Source organism: Anguilla anguilla, chromosome 9 (genome assembly GCF_013347855.1).
Source record: "Anguilla anguilla isolate fAngAng1 chromosome 9, fAngAng1.pri, whole genome shotgun sequence".
In the NCBI taxonomy this organism is placed as follows: Eukaryota; Metazoa; Chordata; class Actinopteri; order Anguilliformes; family Anguillidae; genus Anguilla; species Anguilla anguilla.
In genome coordinates this window covers 23,928,706-23,948,265 of record NC_049209.1, presented here as the reverse complement: position 1 = coordinate 23,948,265, position 19,560 = coordinate 23,928,706, and the positions used below count along the sequence as shown (strand labels likewise).

Below are 19,560 nucleotides of genomic sequence, written 5' to 3'. Positions count from 1 at the left end.
GGCAACAGCTGTATTGTGTTTAGTTTAAAATCACTTTTGGGAGATGTGTAATTTTTTCAGGTGGTTGATGTTCCCCTTTGCCCCCAGTATACCAGGCTATCTCTGAAATGATTCTATTAAATGTGTCGGTTCTAAAATACTTTTAGTTATTATTAATTGCGGTAAAAATTCTGAAGAATTCCTTTGGGCCTCTGGGTATGATTTTCTCACAACACAACACAACACTTGCACCTCTATTAGATCTGGGTGTTTCTCTCTGGGGGTCTCTCTGTTTGTGGGGGTTCCTATCTCACATAGCCACAGTGTTTCTCTGAGGGGTTTCACTCTCAAAGTGTTTCTCTGTCATTCTCTGCTAATCGAAGGAAACGCAGCAGGGACTCAGTGAAGACCCGTACCACTTGTGAATAGCCATGTTTACGTTTTTTCATCAAAAGAGAGGGGACATATCACTCCAGCATTTAGGCTAATATTAAGAAATGTCAGTGATAATTACAGGATGTTAGTTGAGAGAAGGCTGGTTTCAGTCATATTTGATACAGTAAAGATGGTAGGTCACAGGTTTGGTTATGCATCGATGCCACTTTTTTTTTTTTTTTTTTTTACCCCTACAGTGTATAACTCCAACCCTACAAGAAAACTGAAATTCTTTCATTGAAGCAATTATCTTATCAGTAATCTGGCCAAGGACCTTCTAAGGATGTTGTGATGGACTTGCAGTCACATTCCACCCTCTACTGGCCACACACAAAACCACAACCTTTGATGATGAGGGTTGTAGATGACATGTGCAGTGGAGGCATCATGTTTCTGAATCACAGGACTGTAGCTGGCCGTAAATTATTTATTTGTTAAGAAATTGTCAGTGTGTAGCCAATTGCATATATGAGGCAGTTCTGGCTGAATTACTTGCATGCTGTATAAATTATATATAGGACGGAGAAGTCCCAAATTAAGTCTGGACTTGGTAATACTCTGTACTTATGCAACATCTATGCACACTCAATTATTATTTTCTATTTATGTTAATACTTAAACAAATACACAGATATACGAAAGTACGTATGTTTTCATCATCATGTTTAGTTTTTCATTCTAATATTTAATTGTGTTGTAGTATTACTGCTATTTTTCTGTGCTTTCAGATGTAGGTTAAATTAATCATCAGTCTTGATAAGGGTTGGAAAATGGGTCTTATGATACTGTGTTTGGTACATTAGCCTTCATTCCCTGTTATGCAATTTGCTGTGTGTGTGCGTGCGTGCGCGTGTGTGGGCGTGTGCGTGCGTGCGTGCGTGCGTGCGTGCGTGCTTGCGTCTTGTAAGCTTGGGTGCATATTATGAGAGAGATGATTGGCAGCTTGACCCATTCTTTGTAAATGGCAGCAGCCTTGGAGTGGTGGGATAAACAGACTGCTGTCGTAAAAAGGAAATGCACGTACGCACGCACACACAATATTTGTTTAAGATTTACTGTTGCAGCTATATTTGTAAAACCGTGTGCAGCAGCCGCAACAAAATCCCAAGCAGAAATCAAGTAGGAATTGGAACTGATCGAAATCAAGTGAAACACTTTTTCAAGGATTGTCCACCCCCCCACCCCCCACCGTTTCACTGGCTGCAGCCTCTTAGCTTCACAGAAAAATCAGTTCACTGACTCCTCTGAACACGGCTCCTTCTCTGGGAACGGTTTTTACAGCAATGCAGATCTTTGCTGTGAGCGCACCAAATGAAATCTCATTTTAAGACATTAAAATTTATATTGAGATGGTCAGGACACCCTGATCGATGAAAGCTTAGCATGTGGTTCAGATGGTGAACGGTGTAGCTCTGTGTGTGTGTGTGATAATCACAGGAGCCCTTTTCATGTGCACCACCAGCTTCGGTGCCGACACCCCGGGGGTCATTACTAATACAATTACGCTGGTCCTGCTTTTACTGCACGCTAATCTGCACTACACTGCACTAGCCCTCGCCCTCTGTGCGCTGCGGGTCTTAGGGGTAATGAAGCACGCACAGCCTGAGCAGCGATTTTTTTTTTCCCCCTCTGCAAAGACCCTCCTGCTCGCCTGTCACCAGAAAGGATTTCATGTTATTCTAACACTGGAAATATTTGTTTGTGATTTCCATTCACATCTCCCCATCTCTGAGGAGCTCCTGTTTTCCACACACTGCACTGCGTTGTCCCTGAACGCAACGTGTGTCCCCCCCCACCCCCCCCGCGGTCGTCCTGAGGGCCTGCCCCCCCTCGGTATGCGGGCGGCTGAAGCACTGCCATAATCGAGAGCCGCCCTTACTGCCCCCCCGCGCGCTGTCCGTACGTAGTGGCTGAGGGCACCTCACGTTGGGGGGCCGACGTCATCGGCGTACTTATCGGGGTCCCCCTCGTTCAGCGCTGCCAATCGCTTCCTCACCTAAAACACCAACACCCCCCCCCCACCCAGCCCCGCCCCGCCCCATCTCCCTCCAGCGCCATCCAGCCAGGCGGAGTGTGGGCAGCCTGCCATCACTATCTGGGCTCCTGTCCAGGTCCCGCGGGCTGGCGCTCGTTTGGAGTCTCTCCGGTAGGCAGTGCCACCTCCGCTCTCCCAGAGTGCCTCTGAGCCGGGCGCACCCTGGCATTGCTTTGCTTCTCAGCCTTTTTGCCTTATTTTAACAAATTTTTATTGAAAATGGAGCAGTTGGATAATTAAAGACTGCTTGTAAGAGCAGTGACATTAAGAGGCACTTAATGCGTAGCTCTTAATGCGGTATGTTTAATAGATTACGTTTTCAGATCGAAAGGCACTCCCAGCCTCACCGATGGAAGCAAAGGGGTCCGCATTCATGAGCCAGCGTAGCGTTAGCGCCCTGAGTGCAGACTGAGCATGATGGCTTGGCTCTGAGGGAGATTAGCGGGGCTTCCCCTGTACTGCTGGGGTCTGCTGCTGCTGCTGCTGCTGCTGCTGCTGCTGGGGTCTGCTGCTGCTGCTGCTACTGCTGCTGCTGCTGCTGCTGCTGGGGTCTGCTGCTGCTACTGCTGCTACTGCTGCTACTGCTGCTGCTGCTGCTGCTGCAGCCTGGCCATACCACATGCATTCTGTAATACTGCACACTAGTACCCCTCCACCTGTCTTTCTGCTCTGTTGGGATTGGGGGAAGGGAGGTGGGTCATTGGGAATGGGGTTGTTTATATATTCATCATTTTAATGGGTGAAGTTTCTTCATCTGAATAAAGAGACATTGTATGTATGTGTGTTTGTGTGTGTGTGTGTGTGTGTGTATATGGATGTTTGTGTGTGTGCGTGCATGTGTGTGCCTGTGTTTGTCAGAGAGAACTGGAGTACAACACTGGGAGTCTAGGCTAGTGAAACGGAAAGAGAGAGAGAGAGGGAGAAAGAGCGAGCTTGTGAGCGAGAGAGTAGACGGGTAGAGAGAGAGAGAGGGAGGGAGAGAGAGCATGAGTGAGTGAGGAAGGGGAGAGGGAGAGGGGGAACGGGAGCGGAGCATCATGGTTGTTTGACCGAGCGCGCGGCGGACTCTCAGCGCGGTGACCCTTCCCCTCGGAGCGAGAGCGGATGGAATGTCTCCTATTGCCACAAGGCCCGACTGCTTCTCCCCTATGCTGTGCCACTGCAAAGTTGCCTGCTCCCACAACACTCTGTCCTTAATGTTCGGATGCAAGGTAGGCTGCTGCTGCCTGAGCCTGCGCGTGTGAGTAACGGCATTCATACTGTGTGCGGCTGTGTCAGTGTAATTAGCTGTGGCGCTAGGAAGGAAAAGTCAGAGAGGTGTGTGTGTGTGTGTGTGTGTGTGTGTGTGTGTGTGTGTGTGGGAAAGAAACATGACTGCTGCTGAGAACAAAGTGGAACTCTTAATGCATTTCCAGGCTGATCATTATGCAGTGCAGGGTCTGTCTTGCTCTTGTCTCTCGAGTTGTGTATATTTATCCAGCTGGAGTTCGGCTGTGTGAAAATCCGACTGGCTGTGGATAGCTGCTTTCATAGTGCATGAGAAGAGGAGGGTAGCCTCCCTCTAAAGCAGATGCTTAACCGCTGCCTCCTTCCCCGCGGTCTGTTCCGCTGGCTTCCCCTAATTACGTTTCGCCTTAAAGGTCACCGTTGCCGCGGCTGAGGCGGCGGATAACGCGGGCGCGGGTCTCCTTCAGTCACGCGCCGCTTTCGCGCTCCGCCGTCCGTCCCCCCTTCCACGGCGAGGCTCGGGGGAGAATTATCTGAAGTCTTGCGCAGCTGTCACCCTCGTGGGGGCACATTAACACGGTGATTCAGAACATATGGAAAACGGAATCATGCCAAGAAGAGGGAGGAACTCTTTTCAAAACCAGCCATTTTCATCACAGGAAACTGTCGCTGTTCAGGCTTCTAGTGTTTACCCAGTGATTCACACTTCCAAGACACAGCGAGACGTGTTGGATGATATTGCCTAACAGTTGATATGAGACTGTATGTCTTTCTCCCTCCCCTATACTAATCGTAAACCAGTTAGGTTCCATGTTACTTTTTGTGAATGCTTTTGATTTTCAAGTAGTGTTAATGTGTTCGCTTGTTGTGTTCAGTCACTTTCCACTGCTGTGTTGTGACTGTCTTTACATTTTAATATTTTAGAGTTCTCTTCAGTTTGCTATTTCTCTTAAGGCGTGTGTGGGAAATTATGAGGTCGGTCTGATTTCAGCTGATGCTGACTTTTTTGTGTCCCGTATTATTTTTTCTTGGCTGTGTGGTGAAGGAATCGCATTGCAGCTCTTTCCTGTGTCTGAGCTTTGCTGTGAACAAGGCACAGTGAATTTCTGCCCATGCTCTCACAGCAGCGGACTGGGAAATGGAAGTAGAGGAAGGAGAAAAGAAGGGAATGGGGACAGAGGGATGGAGGTGTACTTCAGACACTGATGTATCCCCACAGGCTGGGTCTAGATCTAGATGGGTGTAATTCCAATGCAACCTCCAACCCCAAACACTCTCATTCTGTCTCTCTCTCTTTTGCAAACATTGCACACTCAATTCAGTTTAATCATTTGAAAAATATATGTACTGCAAAAACTTCAGTCATTGTGTAACAACTGGACAGTTAAAAGGACATAATATTAAAACAATACCTTTCTTGCTGCTTTACTCTCGCATGCAGTCATGCGCACACACACACATGCACACGCGCGCGCACACACATGCACACGCGCGCACACACACATGCACACGCGCGCACACACACATGCACTCATGCGCGCACACACATGCACACGCGCGCGCACACACATGCACACACACGCACACACACATGCACACGCACGCACACACACACGGTCTGTCATGCTTAGACTGTTTTCTGGGTCCCTGCAGAGTTCCGAACCCTTCCTGCTGACCCACCTCCCCCTCAACTACTGGGCTGGCAGCCGGTGGGGCAGGATTTGGCAAACCACTTGTTACTGTGGATGTTGTTTTGACATGGAAGGTCAAACCTCCATTTGAGTAAACATAATCTACAATCTACAAGATGTATTAATTTAGGATCATATTTGGTTGTTGCTGCAGAAATCTTTTGACTTATCAGTGCATTTAGTCACAGAAAGACCTGTGTGTGTGTGGGGATTAGTCTGTGTGTGAGGTTGAGTTTGTGTATGGTGTTGAGTTTGTTTGTGAATGGGCATGTGTCTGTTTTAGTCTGTTTGTGTGTGGGTATAAGTCAATTTATGTGTGTGGATGAGTCTGTGTGTGTCTGGATTTTAGTTCATTTCTGGGGTTTAGTCTGTTTGTGTGTGGGGGTGAGTCTGTGTGGGGTTGAGTCCATTCGTTTGGCTCTGCCTGTACTGTGGAGAAGTAGACAGTGGGGCTGCTGCGGCTGGGCCTTGCATGACGGGTATGTTGGGGAATGTAGGCACAGAAAAGGGGTCAGTGCACACAACCGGCAGGAGATTCCACACAGCTCCAATCGGAGCCTAAGATTCGCCTGCAGCCATGCCACCTCGCATTCTTGTCTAGTCCCCCTTCAGCAGTGGAGTTGTAGTGAGCGGGGCTAGCACTGGGGAAAGCTCCTCCAAAGGTCCTGCACATGAGCTGCTAAACAGAGGAGCACAACTGGTGGGATCCCACAACCACACAGGAGACCCTGTAACCACACTGGAGATTTCACAACCTCACAGGAGACCCCACGACCACACAGGAGATCATATTATACACAAACAGGAAGTTACTCCAGTAAGGTTCATGTTGTAAAAGGTACCCGAATTGAATCAATCTTGAGAGAAAAATATCAGTGATAGGTTTGTCATTTTTACCCATTTTGACAGTGTGGAAATGATTGCCATCAAAATCACAATTTCCGTAAATTGCAGGTTCTGTACTTCTTAGTGTGGTGCCAGATCACGTCCTACTACCTCTTCAGGTGGTCCCACAACTGCACAAACACTCTACTGCACAAAAAAAGATGCAAGCAAGCGAATGAAATTACTCTGTCAAGCTTTATTGTTCTCCATGAAGGATATTCTCTGATTCCCAGCAGCGAACTGCTGTAATGCACGTTTTCTGACTTCACCGTTCTCTTGGGTTTGTTCCTCCCGGACCTGCATTCTCACGGTTCTATTATTCCACAGGCAAGGAGAATTTGGTACTGTATGCCCAAGGGCCATTTCAGGTGTTTGAAGATTTTTTTTCCCAGAATGCACTTGGCTTGCGGGTTATCAGTGGCCCTCTTGCCAGGCTGTAAAAGCCTGGGGAGTTATACTCGCTGAGAAATGCAACCTCACACAATGGCCATCATGCAAGGGTGACTGAAGAGACCATTTCAGATTGTCCTGGAAGTGGCTCAGGAGAACTTGCTGCGCCACATTACTGGCTTGATTAGTTCTAAGAGGAGTCAATTGATTTTCTGCACAGATAGATGTAAATTTGCCCCCTGTGCCATTGTCACTGAGTGCAATCTTCCTTTCTTTGCAGTTTTCCACCCGTGAAAGCATGATCTGATTTGCTGGTAGACTGACTCTGGAGGGTGGAGTTGTGGTGGGGGTGGATGGTCCAGTAGATTTTGCTCTCTCTGTTTCAGTATTTTTAATGGTTAATTCATTTTTTTAGTTATCTTATACGTTATTATTATTTTAGAGTTATTTTAGGGTCACCAAGGTCTATTTCTTTTTTTATTTTATTTTATCGTAAATGGCTTTGCAACAAAGACTAAATTCGCTCACCACGAGTTAGCGGCACCGACCTTTATTCGCAAGTTCATCTTGATATTTTTCACGGCTAAAACCTTAGAACAAATGTCAGTGAGTTGTAGCTCATGAAAGGGGCATATGAACAGTTTATAACCTTTAGAACAGCTGTCAGATTAGTTTTTGTCCTGGAGTTAGCATTAGTTCATCGTGGTTAAATTATACATTAGTGGACCGAACGGTATCATCTCCACATTTTTTATCAACAGTGCGGTGACTTCTCTTCACTGAGTTTATTTCTTGCATCCGTGCAGTGGGTGGCGATGGGACTACAGTGTATGCGTGTGTAATGAAGCTGGTGTTGTTAATTGTCATGATTAATTAAGTTCCGTTTGATTTCTTCATCACTTCATTTACAGCGTGGAGTCCGCTGTCTCTCTTCCTGCGCTGTCTAGTCTCACTTTTTGTCTTTTTGTTGCAACTGTAAACCTGGAAAGAAGCGCTAAAAATCGTGACTTCTTGCTCTGTGCGGCTTTTATAATAAAATTGAGTCATCTTTCTCCGGTGCTTTATCAAATGAGACCGCGGAGTTACATCTCTAACCATATCTTAGTTATCTGAACAGTAGAATTTGCAGCACGTGTTTTTTTTTTCTTTTTCTTTTTTTTACTCTTTAAGGGTGAAGGATGCAGCGTGCTCGGCGATGACTCATTTCACGATCGGAAAGGCTCACGTTTCTCAAATGTCAGTCCTTGTTCTTATAGATGCTGGGCAAAGGGGAGGGAATATAGAACACATCATCAAGACGCTGTGTTAAGCCTTCTTAAGGGTGTGTGACGACTAGGTTTCAGCCAAAAGTGGGACATAGGCTACGCATCATTCACAGCACGTTTCCCCGTCCCTCACGTATTGGAACACGTTAATGAAGTCTGTGGGAGTGCGCAACATTATAGCTACAAAAATCGCAGCGTTCCATTTAAATCGTATACAATTGCTGTCACGCATTAGGTTGATGCAAGAAGTTTTATCAGAGCCGCAGTCACAGCGGTGTGTAGAAACGGAAGCTTTCATTCCAGTTTTCATGGTAGCTATATCCGCGACTCCGCGGCTGTCGAGTCGCACAATGTAGTCGTTACTCATTCTCCGTTGTAAATTGGAGCGAGCCAGGAGCGTAATGATCGACTCAGCCATCAGCGATCCGTTTCCCTCCATACCTGCTCGGAAAGGTACAGTGTGGGTGCGCCTGTGGATATATGCGTCTTGTCAAATTAGCGACTCACTCCTGTTCTCCCGCTCCTCTTTTTGACAACGGCCCTTTCTTCCCCGCTCTCTCACCCTCTTTGCTGCTATCCATCAGTGTTTATCTCCGGTTTATTCTGGAGTTCCCTATTTGACAGGGTTGCAAACAAGCAAGGGGAGAAGATGCAGTCGGATCGGGAGAACCGAATTATTTCGATCCCTGCATTACATGAAAAGGAGTCGGGCTGAAAATGAATTTATGCCCTTCTGCAAATAAGTGGTGTTGGGGCTCTGCAATAGCTCAATCACCAAAAGCGCCCGGCTTGGAAGGAGGCATTTAACGGGCACCCAGCCTGCAGGATTTGAACCGGGGCTGTGTCATTAGTCAGCTGTCACTGTGTAGTCATAATTGGCAAAGGTCGGGTGCTTCATTCTGACGGGGTTTCTCCGGATGTCTTTATATTCGTTTCTCCCATGAAGACACCAGGTGGCCGTAGGGGGACAATTGTCGGTGAGAAATGCCTCTCCTGGACCTGTACTGTATACAACAGTCCCTGACTAAAAGATGAGCGCGCACTTCTACAATGCTGTCGTCCTCACGTGGGCGCGAGTGGCATTGTGGCGATTCGAGAGGCACAGAAAACAAGTGGCAATTATTGTTTTCCAAAAAAAAAAAAAAAGATTAGCAAATGCCATGCACGGCCTTTGGCTTGCAGCGAGAGAAATGCAGTATTTACTCTCATCAAATGTGAAAGCTTTTGTTACCTCTGTGTTCTGAATGAAGAGGCAGATTACTGTAGAAGTCGATGAAACTTGAGCTTGATTGACAGACAGATTGGTGGGCCGGCCGTTTAGTGTCGCTGCTTTACAAGGGCTGGGACAAAGTGTCCCCTGCTCCCTTTTAATGCAAGGTGCTGACCTTAATACCTGTCTCTTAAGTAAGATCCGTAACACGAAAGTGTGCTGGGCTATGTGCGAAAAGTGTCATGGACTTTGCATTTATTTATCACTGATGTCAGGATCTATAAAGCCGCTTATGGTGAAGTGAGGTAAGCTTGACCCAAGCCACTACCGATTTATACTGCCCACCAGGGTGTGCTAAAGCGAATGGGGGCACTTTGATGGAATCATTGCGTTTCTTGTAAATGGCAGGTTGAAGCATGACTCAGTGTTGCCGGTGCGTTTGTGAGCGCGTGCGCGCTTTTGTGCTTGTGCACAGGCTTGGAGACAGATGATGCGGTTGATGTGGCATGACTGTTATGCGATATTGCCGTTAATGTGCTGCACTGTTTGATCAGGATTGCAGAAAGCCACTGTATGAATTGCACTGCACTGTACATACAGAATCTGCTCAAGATGGAAATGGGTATAAGAGAGGTAGAAATGGCTGCCTAAGCTAGGAAAAAAGGCAGTTTGAGCAATCGCTGTCTGTCCTTCAGGAATATCATTGCTGTGCTTTGCACTATTGGTTTTGCATCACTGGACTGGAGAACAAATCACCGTTGATTTTTACCTTTAAGCAAAGAGCTGCTATATTGCTCTGTACAGTATTCTGTATTACAACAGAGATCTTTTCCTGTATTTGATTAAGAACCAAGTAAAAGGTAAACCAGGCTTTTGTGCAACTCCAGTGGTATTCAGCCCTGTTTCAGGCTGTATTACCCAATGCCCAGGTATGCAGGCTCACAAAGTTAATACACTAATCTTATGGCAGTTTAGTGTGCCAACCAAGCAATGGTGTATTTGTGTCAGCGGACCCTATTTTACCCTGTTTTATATCATTTCCAAGGCAAGTTTGAGAAATATGAATATCGGGCACAAATATAGTACCGGTGCTAAAGAACAGATTGATTGACAGCTGTCATGCGCCTCGGCCGCGGTCCGTCACAGGTGACGGCGGTGCTGCGGGGGGCTGCGCGCTGTGCGGGCGAGACGCCAGCGGCGGGCGCAGGCCGCACCAGGGCGGCCGGGTGTGCCCGTTTCAGCCCCAGGTGAGGCGGGCCCGTCTCAGCTTTTTATCTGATAGCCCCGCGCGCGGCGTGCCAAGCGCAGACAGTGCGCACTGCCCTGGGTGAGGTCCCGTGATTATAATTACATCTGCCCTGCATAATGAGAACAGGGCTCTTACGGCATGGTGAGCGATTACAGCGGTTGTTTTCCCCGTATGAAACCAGGCCGACGCAAGACGTCCAACCCCCCCTGCCATCCAGCTGTGGGTACAAAGCCAGGAAGCACCCCCCTATGTAGCAGCACACTGTCATAGGAACACACCTGCATGCAGTCCACACTCTCTAATGCGGTTCAGTGTTTTAATAAGAGAGGGAAAGCGATCCGAACACACGCTACTGCTCTGTCACCGGCTGCTTTCAGTGCAGCTTGGTGCATTGGAAATCTGACTGCATTCGAGCCCTAACCCAGATCTGAAGTGTTTTCGCCAGCAGGCGACTTGTTTAATAATGGTTTTTTTTTCAAAAGGATTATGCATCCACTATAATGGCAGCTCCACCTTTATGCACAGTGAGGTTCTTCTGTGAGTTTTACGTGCAGTTTTCGCCACATCCAGCTGTGCAGGTCCGCCGTCCCTGTGTTTTCATTTCCTGTGCATGCGCTTGGAAGGAGGAGTTCACAGGAAGCCTGTCTTGTTCTTCCTGCTTTTGTATTTTTAGCTTGGCTCTGTGGCTTTCTGGAGCCAGGGTGTTATCTGTGCAATTAGCACCGAGCTGTGAGTGCAGCAGCGAGTGCAGGTGAATGGGGATGATGGGAAGGAAGCGCAGAGCAGAGTGTCTGTACGCTGCAATTAGGTACTGCTGGGAAAGCTTCAGCGCGCCGTACAGCTAGAGGTCGCCTTTTGCGAGTGTGTGTGTGTGTGTGTGCGTGTATGAACAGTATTTGTGTGTGTGCGTGTGTGCGCGTGCGTATGAACAATATTTGTGTGTGTGCGCGCACTCTTGTATGTGTGTGTATGTACAGTACCTACATGTGTGCGGGCACGTGTGTATGTGTGTATGTACAGTACCTACATGTGTGCGGGCACGTGTGTATGTGTGTGTATGTACAGTACCTACATGTGTGCGGGCACGTGTGTATGTGTGTGTATGTACAGTACCTACATGTGTGCGGGCACGTGTGTATGTGTGTGTATGTACAGTACCTACATGTGTGCGGGCACGTGTGTATGTGTGTGTATGTACAGTACCTACATGTGTGCGGGCACGTGTGTATGTGTGTGTATGTACAGTACCTACATGTGTGCGGGCACGTGTGTGTGTGTGTGTGCTGTGGCTGAGACAGCCGTTTTTTCCCGGGCTGAGGCGGCGTCTTGCGCCCAGACCCTGCTGTCATACACGCTGCCCTGAGAGCTCCACTCTGCAGCAGACCGTACACTGCATGCGAGGGACCGCTGTCCTTCCCCCCCGTCAGACCGCACTGTCCTGGCACAGGAGTCACGCCCAAACCCCTCTGCCCCGCCCCATCCTACCCCGACACGCCCGACCACGCGTGACCGACATGTTTAAATCATACCGACGGACACACTCCCGCTGAACAGGCAAGAGCTCAGCCGAGTCGCTGTTACCCGGGCAGCTGCTTGTCATCGCGTACTGGAAGTACCTGACCTCTGACCTGGAAGCAGAGGCTGGAAGCCTGGTCCCGCTGACTGGGCGGGGCTAGCAAAAATAGACGAGTGAATTACGCATTGCCTCACGGTTCACGTGCTAATTGTCAGCGTGCGGCGTCGAGGAATCTGGGAGATTAGCTTTCACGCTTCAGAGCGTTTCCCTGCATGGGCACATACAGTATGTACGGATCTGTCTGAAATACGATGGCGCTCGATGTGGGAAAACGGAAATAAGATGCGACGTATTCCTTTCCTGAAGTACTGGTATGTAGCGGGAAGCAAAAGTAGGGAGGTGCTGGTGATGCTTCATATGCTTCATATGGTCTTTAGGTAAATGGTAAGCTTAGAGGTGCTGAATGGCCTGGTCTCGTCATTGTGTGTTCCTATGTTCTTATCTTCAGTGGTCTGGCATAGTAGTTCACGTGAGTTCACAAGTCTTTGACCCGTTAGGAGACGCTTTATTTTCTTGAGTCTGAAATTGAGCGGAATAGCTGAGTAACAGACTCACTGCACTAAGTGTAATGGTGCTGCGCACACTTAAGGCTGTCACTATTATATGAAATCCAGTAATCAGGTTGTTGACCAAAATGTCTTTTGAAAGAAGCCTCAGAAATGTTCCAAAGTGAGAATTGGTGTACAGTGAGAATAGAAATAAGAGAAAAGTGATGTCCCTCTTGTGGCCTAATTTAGGCATTACATGGGAACATTTTACTGTATTTTACCATTAAACGATTATCTTTAAACCTATGCAGTCAGTTTTTTAAGTGCTTGCTGGGCTGTTTTTTAATCTGTTTATTCTCTAAATATAGCCTGTGGGATATTGTATTAAATGTATTTTGACATAAAATGTTTTGGGTTTTGCACTGTCTTTGTCATTAGAGCACCCACTTGTGGCTAGTGTAGGTATAACTCTGGAGTGTTATCTCCAGTGCTGTTAATGCAGTTGGACAATTTCCATGTGAAGGTGATAAGTCAGACTTTCTGTCTGTTTTTGGATATATATTTTACTGGACAGTTACTCTTCTCTGATATGTTAGTCCTGACAATTTTTCTCTTCATGAAACTCAAGAAAAACAAGTTCCATTTCCTGTGTCAGCTTAGCATTGCGTAAGTCAGTAACTGGAGTAACAATGGAGTAAATTCTTTTGAAAGCTCCTCCTGACTGTGATGCCCATGTCTGTCTCATGTGATTGTAAACGCGTTGTGGAAGTGCGTTTCTGTGTTTCGGCTGGGTGTCGTGGTTTGTCTGTGTAGATGTGCTTGCACGAGCTTCGAAATAGCCGCTGGGTTTGAGATTACTGCCGTGGGTCAGCGTCTGCCCCCCCCCCCCCCCCCCATACCCCAGCCCCGCCGCTGTGGGGTCTCTGTGGGTCTCTCTCTCCTCCCACCATCAGTGTGGTCACCGTGGAAACATCTCTCTGTCCACAGAACAGGCCGGCCGCCGTGCAGGGGTCCCCACCCGCCACCCAGCCCCCGGCATGTATGAACCCCGCCCTGATGAGCGCACCCTGGGTGAGAGAGGGGCCGGTCGCCCCGCCCCATGCCATCTACGCCCCGCCCCCCCGGGCAGCTTAATCCGCCTCATTGCACGCCACAACCATTCCGTTCTGCTTCCACCAATCACAGGCCGGTCACTGAGAAGAGCGCTCAAACCCGTATTTAGCGTTGTGTCTCAAAAGTCTACGGTGACGCTAAGCGGGTGGGATTGATTTGGATTGGTTGCATGTACTGAGGATCATAAAAGCCTTTGGATGTATGTGTGAAGTGCATTTCCCTGATGTTTCTCTATTGACTTTTTTATTGACTTTATGGGGGAAAAAATCAAAAAATATTATAGCTGCATTATAGGCCTCCATGTTAGAATATAAAACCGATTATCTACCGACATATCTATTGGGCAACAACTGATGATCGTTAACTTCTGAGAACATTTTCAGAGAACAGCCCCCGGTGCCCTTCAGGTCATGTAATCCACTTTGACATGTCTGGAGCCAGAATCTTCCATTTGTTAACGTCTGTGAGTAAGCTGTGCTGTGCTTCGAATCGATGTAAATCAGAGCAGAGCATTAACGCTAAATCCACAGTCCTGGCTTCACTGGCGCTGTTTCAAGAGGATTGAACAGCGTTGACCTAAAAATAAGCGTCCGCGCAATCTGCGCATCTTTGGCAGAGACGCGGCAGGCCAGTGCGTCTCACGCACACAGAAGTACGTTACTGTCTCTAGCAGCAGGTGGACAGACACACGCGTAGAACCACTTAAAAAAAGCAAAGCGGTAAGCGCTGTGTGTTTTATTCCCTAGGCCTAGGGGGTGTGTTGGAGCTGCAGTGGTTAGTTTTCATGTATCAGGAGAGAAATACAGCTCTGAGCACCCCCTCCACCCCCACACTATGTCATCTGCACTGACATTTCTCCTCTTGCCATCATCTGTCGCTGGAGGGCAATAGATTCCTGCAGATCTCTGCGCACAGTTCTGTTGGATAAGCTATAACACACACAGAGATACACGTACACACACACAAACACAGGCACGCACACAAACAAACACACAGATAACCCCCCCCCCCACACACACACACACACACACACCATCCCCCACACACACACGCACATGCATACACGCACGCCCTCAACCCCCCCTTCCACACACACACACACACACACATAACCCTTCCCCAAACACAGACCCACACACACATTTAATGCATCCTATGAACATATCAAGAGAGAGAATATTTATTAATTTCGGAAGCTCTAAATATTTAGGGAGGGGGAATATGTGTGCCATTATTCAAACATCATTTTCTGGCTCCATTGTGACATGGAAAAACATCACCCATTATCATTGCTATGCTGCATCTCTGCAAAAAGCAGCAGGTCACGTTGTCACTGATGGTAAAATGATGATCAGAATTGTTTTGTATGTCATTTATAATGGAAATTAACATTCTATTTTTCTATAGGTTATGTGGAGATTTATATTAGACATGATATAACATTATATATAGGGGTCATATACATTGTGCCACTGTTAGATTACTGTGTACTTAGAGATTTTATGACCTTAATGTGCTGCTAGGGTAACCATGTCCTTTTTTCCTGGTGGGTGTTTGCAGCCCATAAGCACTGCTGTAAGAAGATAAATGGCCTGTCTCTTCTGTAAAAGGGGAAAGTGACACTCTGGGATTCGTTGGGTGGGGGGTGTGTGTCAGAGATTGCAGTCTTTCTGATTGGCTCGTCTGCACTTTCCTCCTGCCCCCTCGAGCAGTACAGGTACCAGGATGAAGACTCGCCTCCGCAGGACCTTGGCTTCCCCCGTCTGACCAATGAGGTTCGGGCGCCGGAGCTGGTGCACGTGTCGGAGAAGAACCTCTCGGAGATCGAGAACGTCCACGGCTACGTATCCCACTCGCACATCTCCCCGCTCAAGGTCAGTGAGCGCACCCAGGGGCGGGGCCATGGGCGGGGCCATGGGGCGGGGCTATGGTGTGACTGTTACATGGGGTCCTCCTCTCCCCCTGTGCAAAGTGGTGTGTCTCTGTCTGTCTGTCTCTCTGTCTCTTTCGTTTGTCCATCCCTCTCTCTTTCATGCTTGCTAAGCCATCGTTTCTCCACCTCGAGTCTCCGTAAAGCCTCTGTTAGCCGGTCGCGTACGGCGTCCGCCTGCCGCCGCGAACGGGCATGTTTCCACGGGAGCAGAGGCTGTCTTTGATAGGCCGTTCCGTCGTCCGTTCAGAATGGATGAGCGGGGGGTAGGTCGCGGTAGCACGTTTGCTCTCCCCTGGCGTTTGAGGCAGCCGCATGCACCCAGCGACAATATCCACAGGTACACAAACCTGCTATCTTGCACAGTCCTGAGAATAAGGCTGCGTAGGCCAGGGGGGTATTCCACAAAGCAGGATCACTGAGTTAGCTGGATAACAGTGCAGAGTAAAACCCGGAACAGCTCTTTTTAATTCAGTCCATATTCCAGATTTTGGAGGGTTCCGGCTTTTTCTCAGTGCAGTTGTTCCAGCTAACTCCTGCTTCATGAAACAGGGCCCAGGTGAGAATACTGCTGCAGGTCACCTTTGAGGTAGGTGAGCAGTAGGCTAGCTGACCCTCTAACTGAGCCAGCTTTTTTTTGTGAACTTTGGAGGGGTCACCTGCTAAAACCATTGTGCTCTCTTGCCAGACCAGACTGGGTTTCCAAAATCTGTGTTTCATCACAGTGAGAATGGAGTGACCTCACAGCATCAGTTGCTATGGTGATGCTGTAGCATTAGCCTCTAATTCTGGTATTATCATACTCCTCAGGCAGCTATCAAATCAGACTGAACCTCAAACAAATCATTCTGGCTGACTAGTAAGCTTGATACACGAGCAGATACTTATTTCACCTATTGCATTTAGCTTTTACGAACATTTATTCAGATTAATCACGTATTGCAATATACAGTTAAGACTGTATATATAAGGTTTAGGTAAGTGGGAACAAAAAAAGGTTATATTCTAAACAGAAGTAACTATTATAAGTGAATGAATAGTCTAGCTATTCATTGAAAACAGGTGCATGCATTTTCTTGTTCAGTAGGGTGTTGGATAATAGCCCCACGCTCATATCTGCTATCTTTGCTTGTGGGCTAGGGTGTGACGTGCTTCTCTTGAGAGCGCTTGTTTGTTTATGCTCTCCCACATCGACTGTGGACTGAGAGTGCAGCTTAATGTGGGGTTGCTAGCATATGATTTTTGTAGTAAACCTCTGGATCGCGACTGTCTTGAATTATGGGTCTTGTACCCCCTCCCATAAGCCTAGTCTGAGTTGCTACACATATGCAATCTATGCACTTATGGACAGTAAATGTAGACAATACAATGTTTTTCAGAGATGGGTTATGGCACACCATTAAGTGCAGTATTGCTGATGAGATGTAAAAGTTTTCTCTCTAATAAAAGAAACGCAAACCACCTGGTAACGCAGCTGTGCTTGCTTGCTTGCTCGTTTGCATGCTTTTGGAGTCGTCACTTGAGATTGCATGTTTTCCTGTCAAGTCAGTGTTTTGTTCTGCCATTTTTGGATGTACGGTTAATGTTTTAAGGTTACTTAAATTATGGTTTTGATTGTGATTCACGTTGGATTGCGGTTTCCCAGCTCTGAGGTAATGCAGTAGATCACCACTAGGTGGAGCCTGGTCCTCAGGTTAAATTAATTGCAGCGTTAACTCTGCATACTATTTGTCTGTATATGAATACATACCTCACATGGAGTATTTTTGTTCCTAATGCATGCTCTTTGAGTTGTTTCATAATAATTCTTGAATGTTTCAAAATCAGGGGGAAGAAATTGCCTTATTTTAGTCATATTTTAGCTCCTAAGGTTATAGTCAGTCTATGTTGTGTGTGTATATATATATATCCATAATTTTAAAATAAAAATGTATGTTATTGGAGTTTGCATGAGTTTGTCATGAGTAAATTTTGAGAATGAGATTGATGTGTCTGTCACTGGATCTTCTGAGCACGGAATCAGGAAAGTTGTCTTTTCGGTATGCGTTCGTTGCAAGGAAATGTATAGTACTGCATAGGTCTGAAATTAAACCACACTCCTTTTTCTCAGTGCTCTGGGATAACAAATTGCACAGCCAGCACCTGGATGCTGCATAATTTAATGGAAATGGTGCTAATTCCCTGGGAAATCTGTAGTAGCTGATAACCACATGCACATATATGAACAGCTTTGTGTGAAAACAGCTGAAGGAGGTTATTTTTGAGTGGTCCTGTAAGACTGTCATATTCACTAAATAAATGATGTTCTTTAAAGAAAGGCAGTATGGCAAGATTTTACAGTAAACTGGTATCTAATGAGACACTCCGCACAGGATAATTGAAAAATTGCTACTGTTGCTAACTCTTGTTTCCAGCATGTGAATTAGAGTAACAGTAATTTAAGCAGATGGTCAAACTTCCATAAATAAGCATTTATTGTTTCAGAGATTACCACAATTACTATTCTTCGTATGTGCCCAGTTAGCTGAAGAGCATTTCATAAGAATAATGTAATTCATTTTTATTCAACTGTAGCTACTCAGCTGTGTAATTAATTGGTGAAATTTTGAGCTGCACGCTAAATAGCAAGTAAGCTATTGTAAACAGTCGGAGCGTAATAAACATTGATTTGAGTGTGGGTAGTGGAAACTGTCAAATTTTAGACAGGATGGCTTTAACAAGGCATTGGGTGAATATCTGACAGTTGGAAAGTTGGGTGCATCAGGACAGCAAATGTTTACAGTGACTGAAAAATAAAAGTTGCTTAAGTTCCCCTGTCAGTGGGTGTGCTAACATGAGCTGGCTGTGTTCAGTATGGTAGGTCTTAAAGTAGGTCCCCTGTTGGTAAAAACAGACGGTGGCTAAACATACAGCACTAGGCGTGGGATTTGCATTGCAAAACTGCGACTGCCACACTAATCCACACCTGCGGACCTCAGGTGTTGCGTTCCTGCCAAATTGGGGGGGCATCCATATTGTTTACCTGCTTGAAGCCCAGTTGGCTCTGTTTCAAGCTCAGTAGGAAAAGAGCTACAGCACACTGACTTTCGCACAGCTGACGGTTGGATAGCACTTAAGTGACACTCTTTCCTCACATCACAATCTTGACAGCACTTTTGTGGACTGTTCTGGAAGGGTGAGAACAGTCACTTTGACGCAGAATTCAGCGCTGTCTCTGTGAAGGCTTGATGGAGATGACAGGAATACACAAGCTCGATTCCAGTTTTTTTTTTTCTCCCAGGGCGCTGAGGCACATGACGAATGCCGACCGTTTGTTGCAACATTGTCGTCCACAGTATATCCGAGTTCTTTTTTAGTATCAGAAATAAAGCCCTTTGCTAGCTGTCGACTCGCCTCTGCTCACATTCCCAAGAACAACCTTCAGGGGACAGGGTCCTTTTGGATTAAAAAAAATAGCTGTCTTATTTGTTATAGACATGCATAGACAACGGCATGTTACTGAATTAGTTATATCTGCTCATTGCCTAATTTCCTAACGCACTAAAACCTGTGAGTGTTTCTGGATTGCTGGAAGCGCATGTCATAAATGAATGGACTCCACAGCAGGGGCAATGCGTCACATACGGTAACAGTTTGTGCAGTTCTGCTTACCGTGGTTATCTGGCACTAAACTGCAGAGAAAATGAAAATGCAGCATCGATGCCAAAGTGAGCGAATGCCGCTTTGGCGTTGTGGAGAAGGGTGCGAAAACATCTTTCGATGCCGTGCACGTGTTCTGTGAGCGACTACGATTGGCGAGGGCAGGGGAACTACAAAAAGATTGTTTGGCTCGTCCCCACAGTGTCACATGGGCACTCATCTGCTTATAGTGGTAAAGGTAAGGGTTTGCAGCCCTTGATGCCTGCATTGAACAGGGCAGAAGCTTCAGAGGCTACCCTTGCTAACTAGTTTCTTATCATAGCATCTGTGCGCTAGCCACGTTCCTATAAGTGTATAATGGCTAGCGACGTTCCTGCAGGGTTACACTGTTGCTATAGCTCGCTGTGTTCATCCAGGGGTGCGGCATCGCTTGTCAGTCCTCCTGCTG

At 47.0% G+C, this 19,560-nt stretch overlaps 1 protein-coding gene across 28 annotated transcripts in view; it reads left to right on the top strand.

Moving 5' to 3' along the window:
- The window catches only part of dlg2 (discs, large homolog 2 (Drosophila)), a 228,270-nt gene that overhangs the window by 70,292 nt on the left and 138,418 nt on the right, over nucleotides 1-19,560 (top strand). For 24 of the 28 annotated variants that reach the window (XM_035432261.1, XM_035432260.1, XM_035432255.1 and 21 more), the window contains 2 exons: nucleotides 13,418-13,501; nucleotides 15,256-15,417. In XM_035432261.1, coding sequence (XP_035288152.1) covers nucleotides 13,418-13,501; nucleotides 15,256-15,417 — 246 coding nt within the window. Of the gene's footprint in view, nucleotides 1-3,487; nucleotides 3,661-13,417; nucleotides 13,502-15,255; nucleotides 15,418-19,560 lie in introns of those variants that run through there. The other 4 variants (XM_035432262.1, XM_035432282.1, XM_035432274.1 and 1 more) reach the window with 3 other exon arrangements.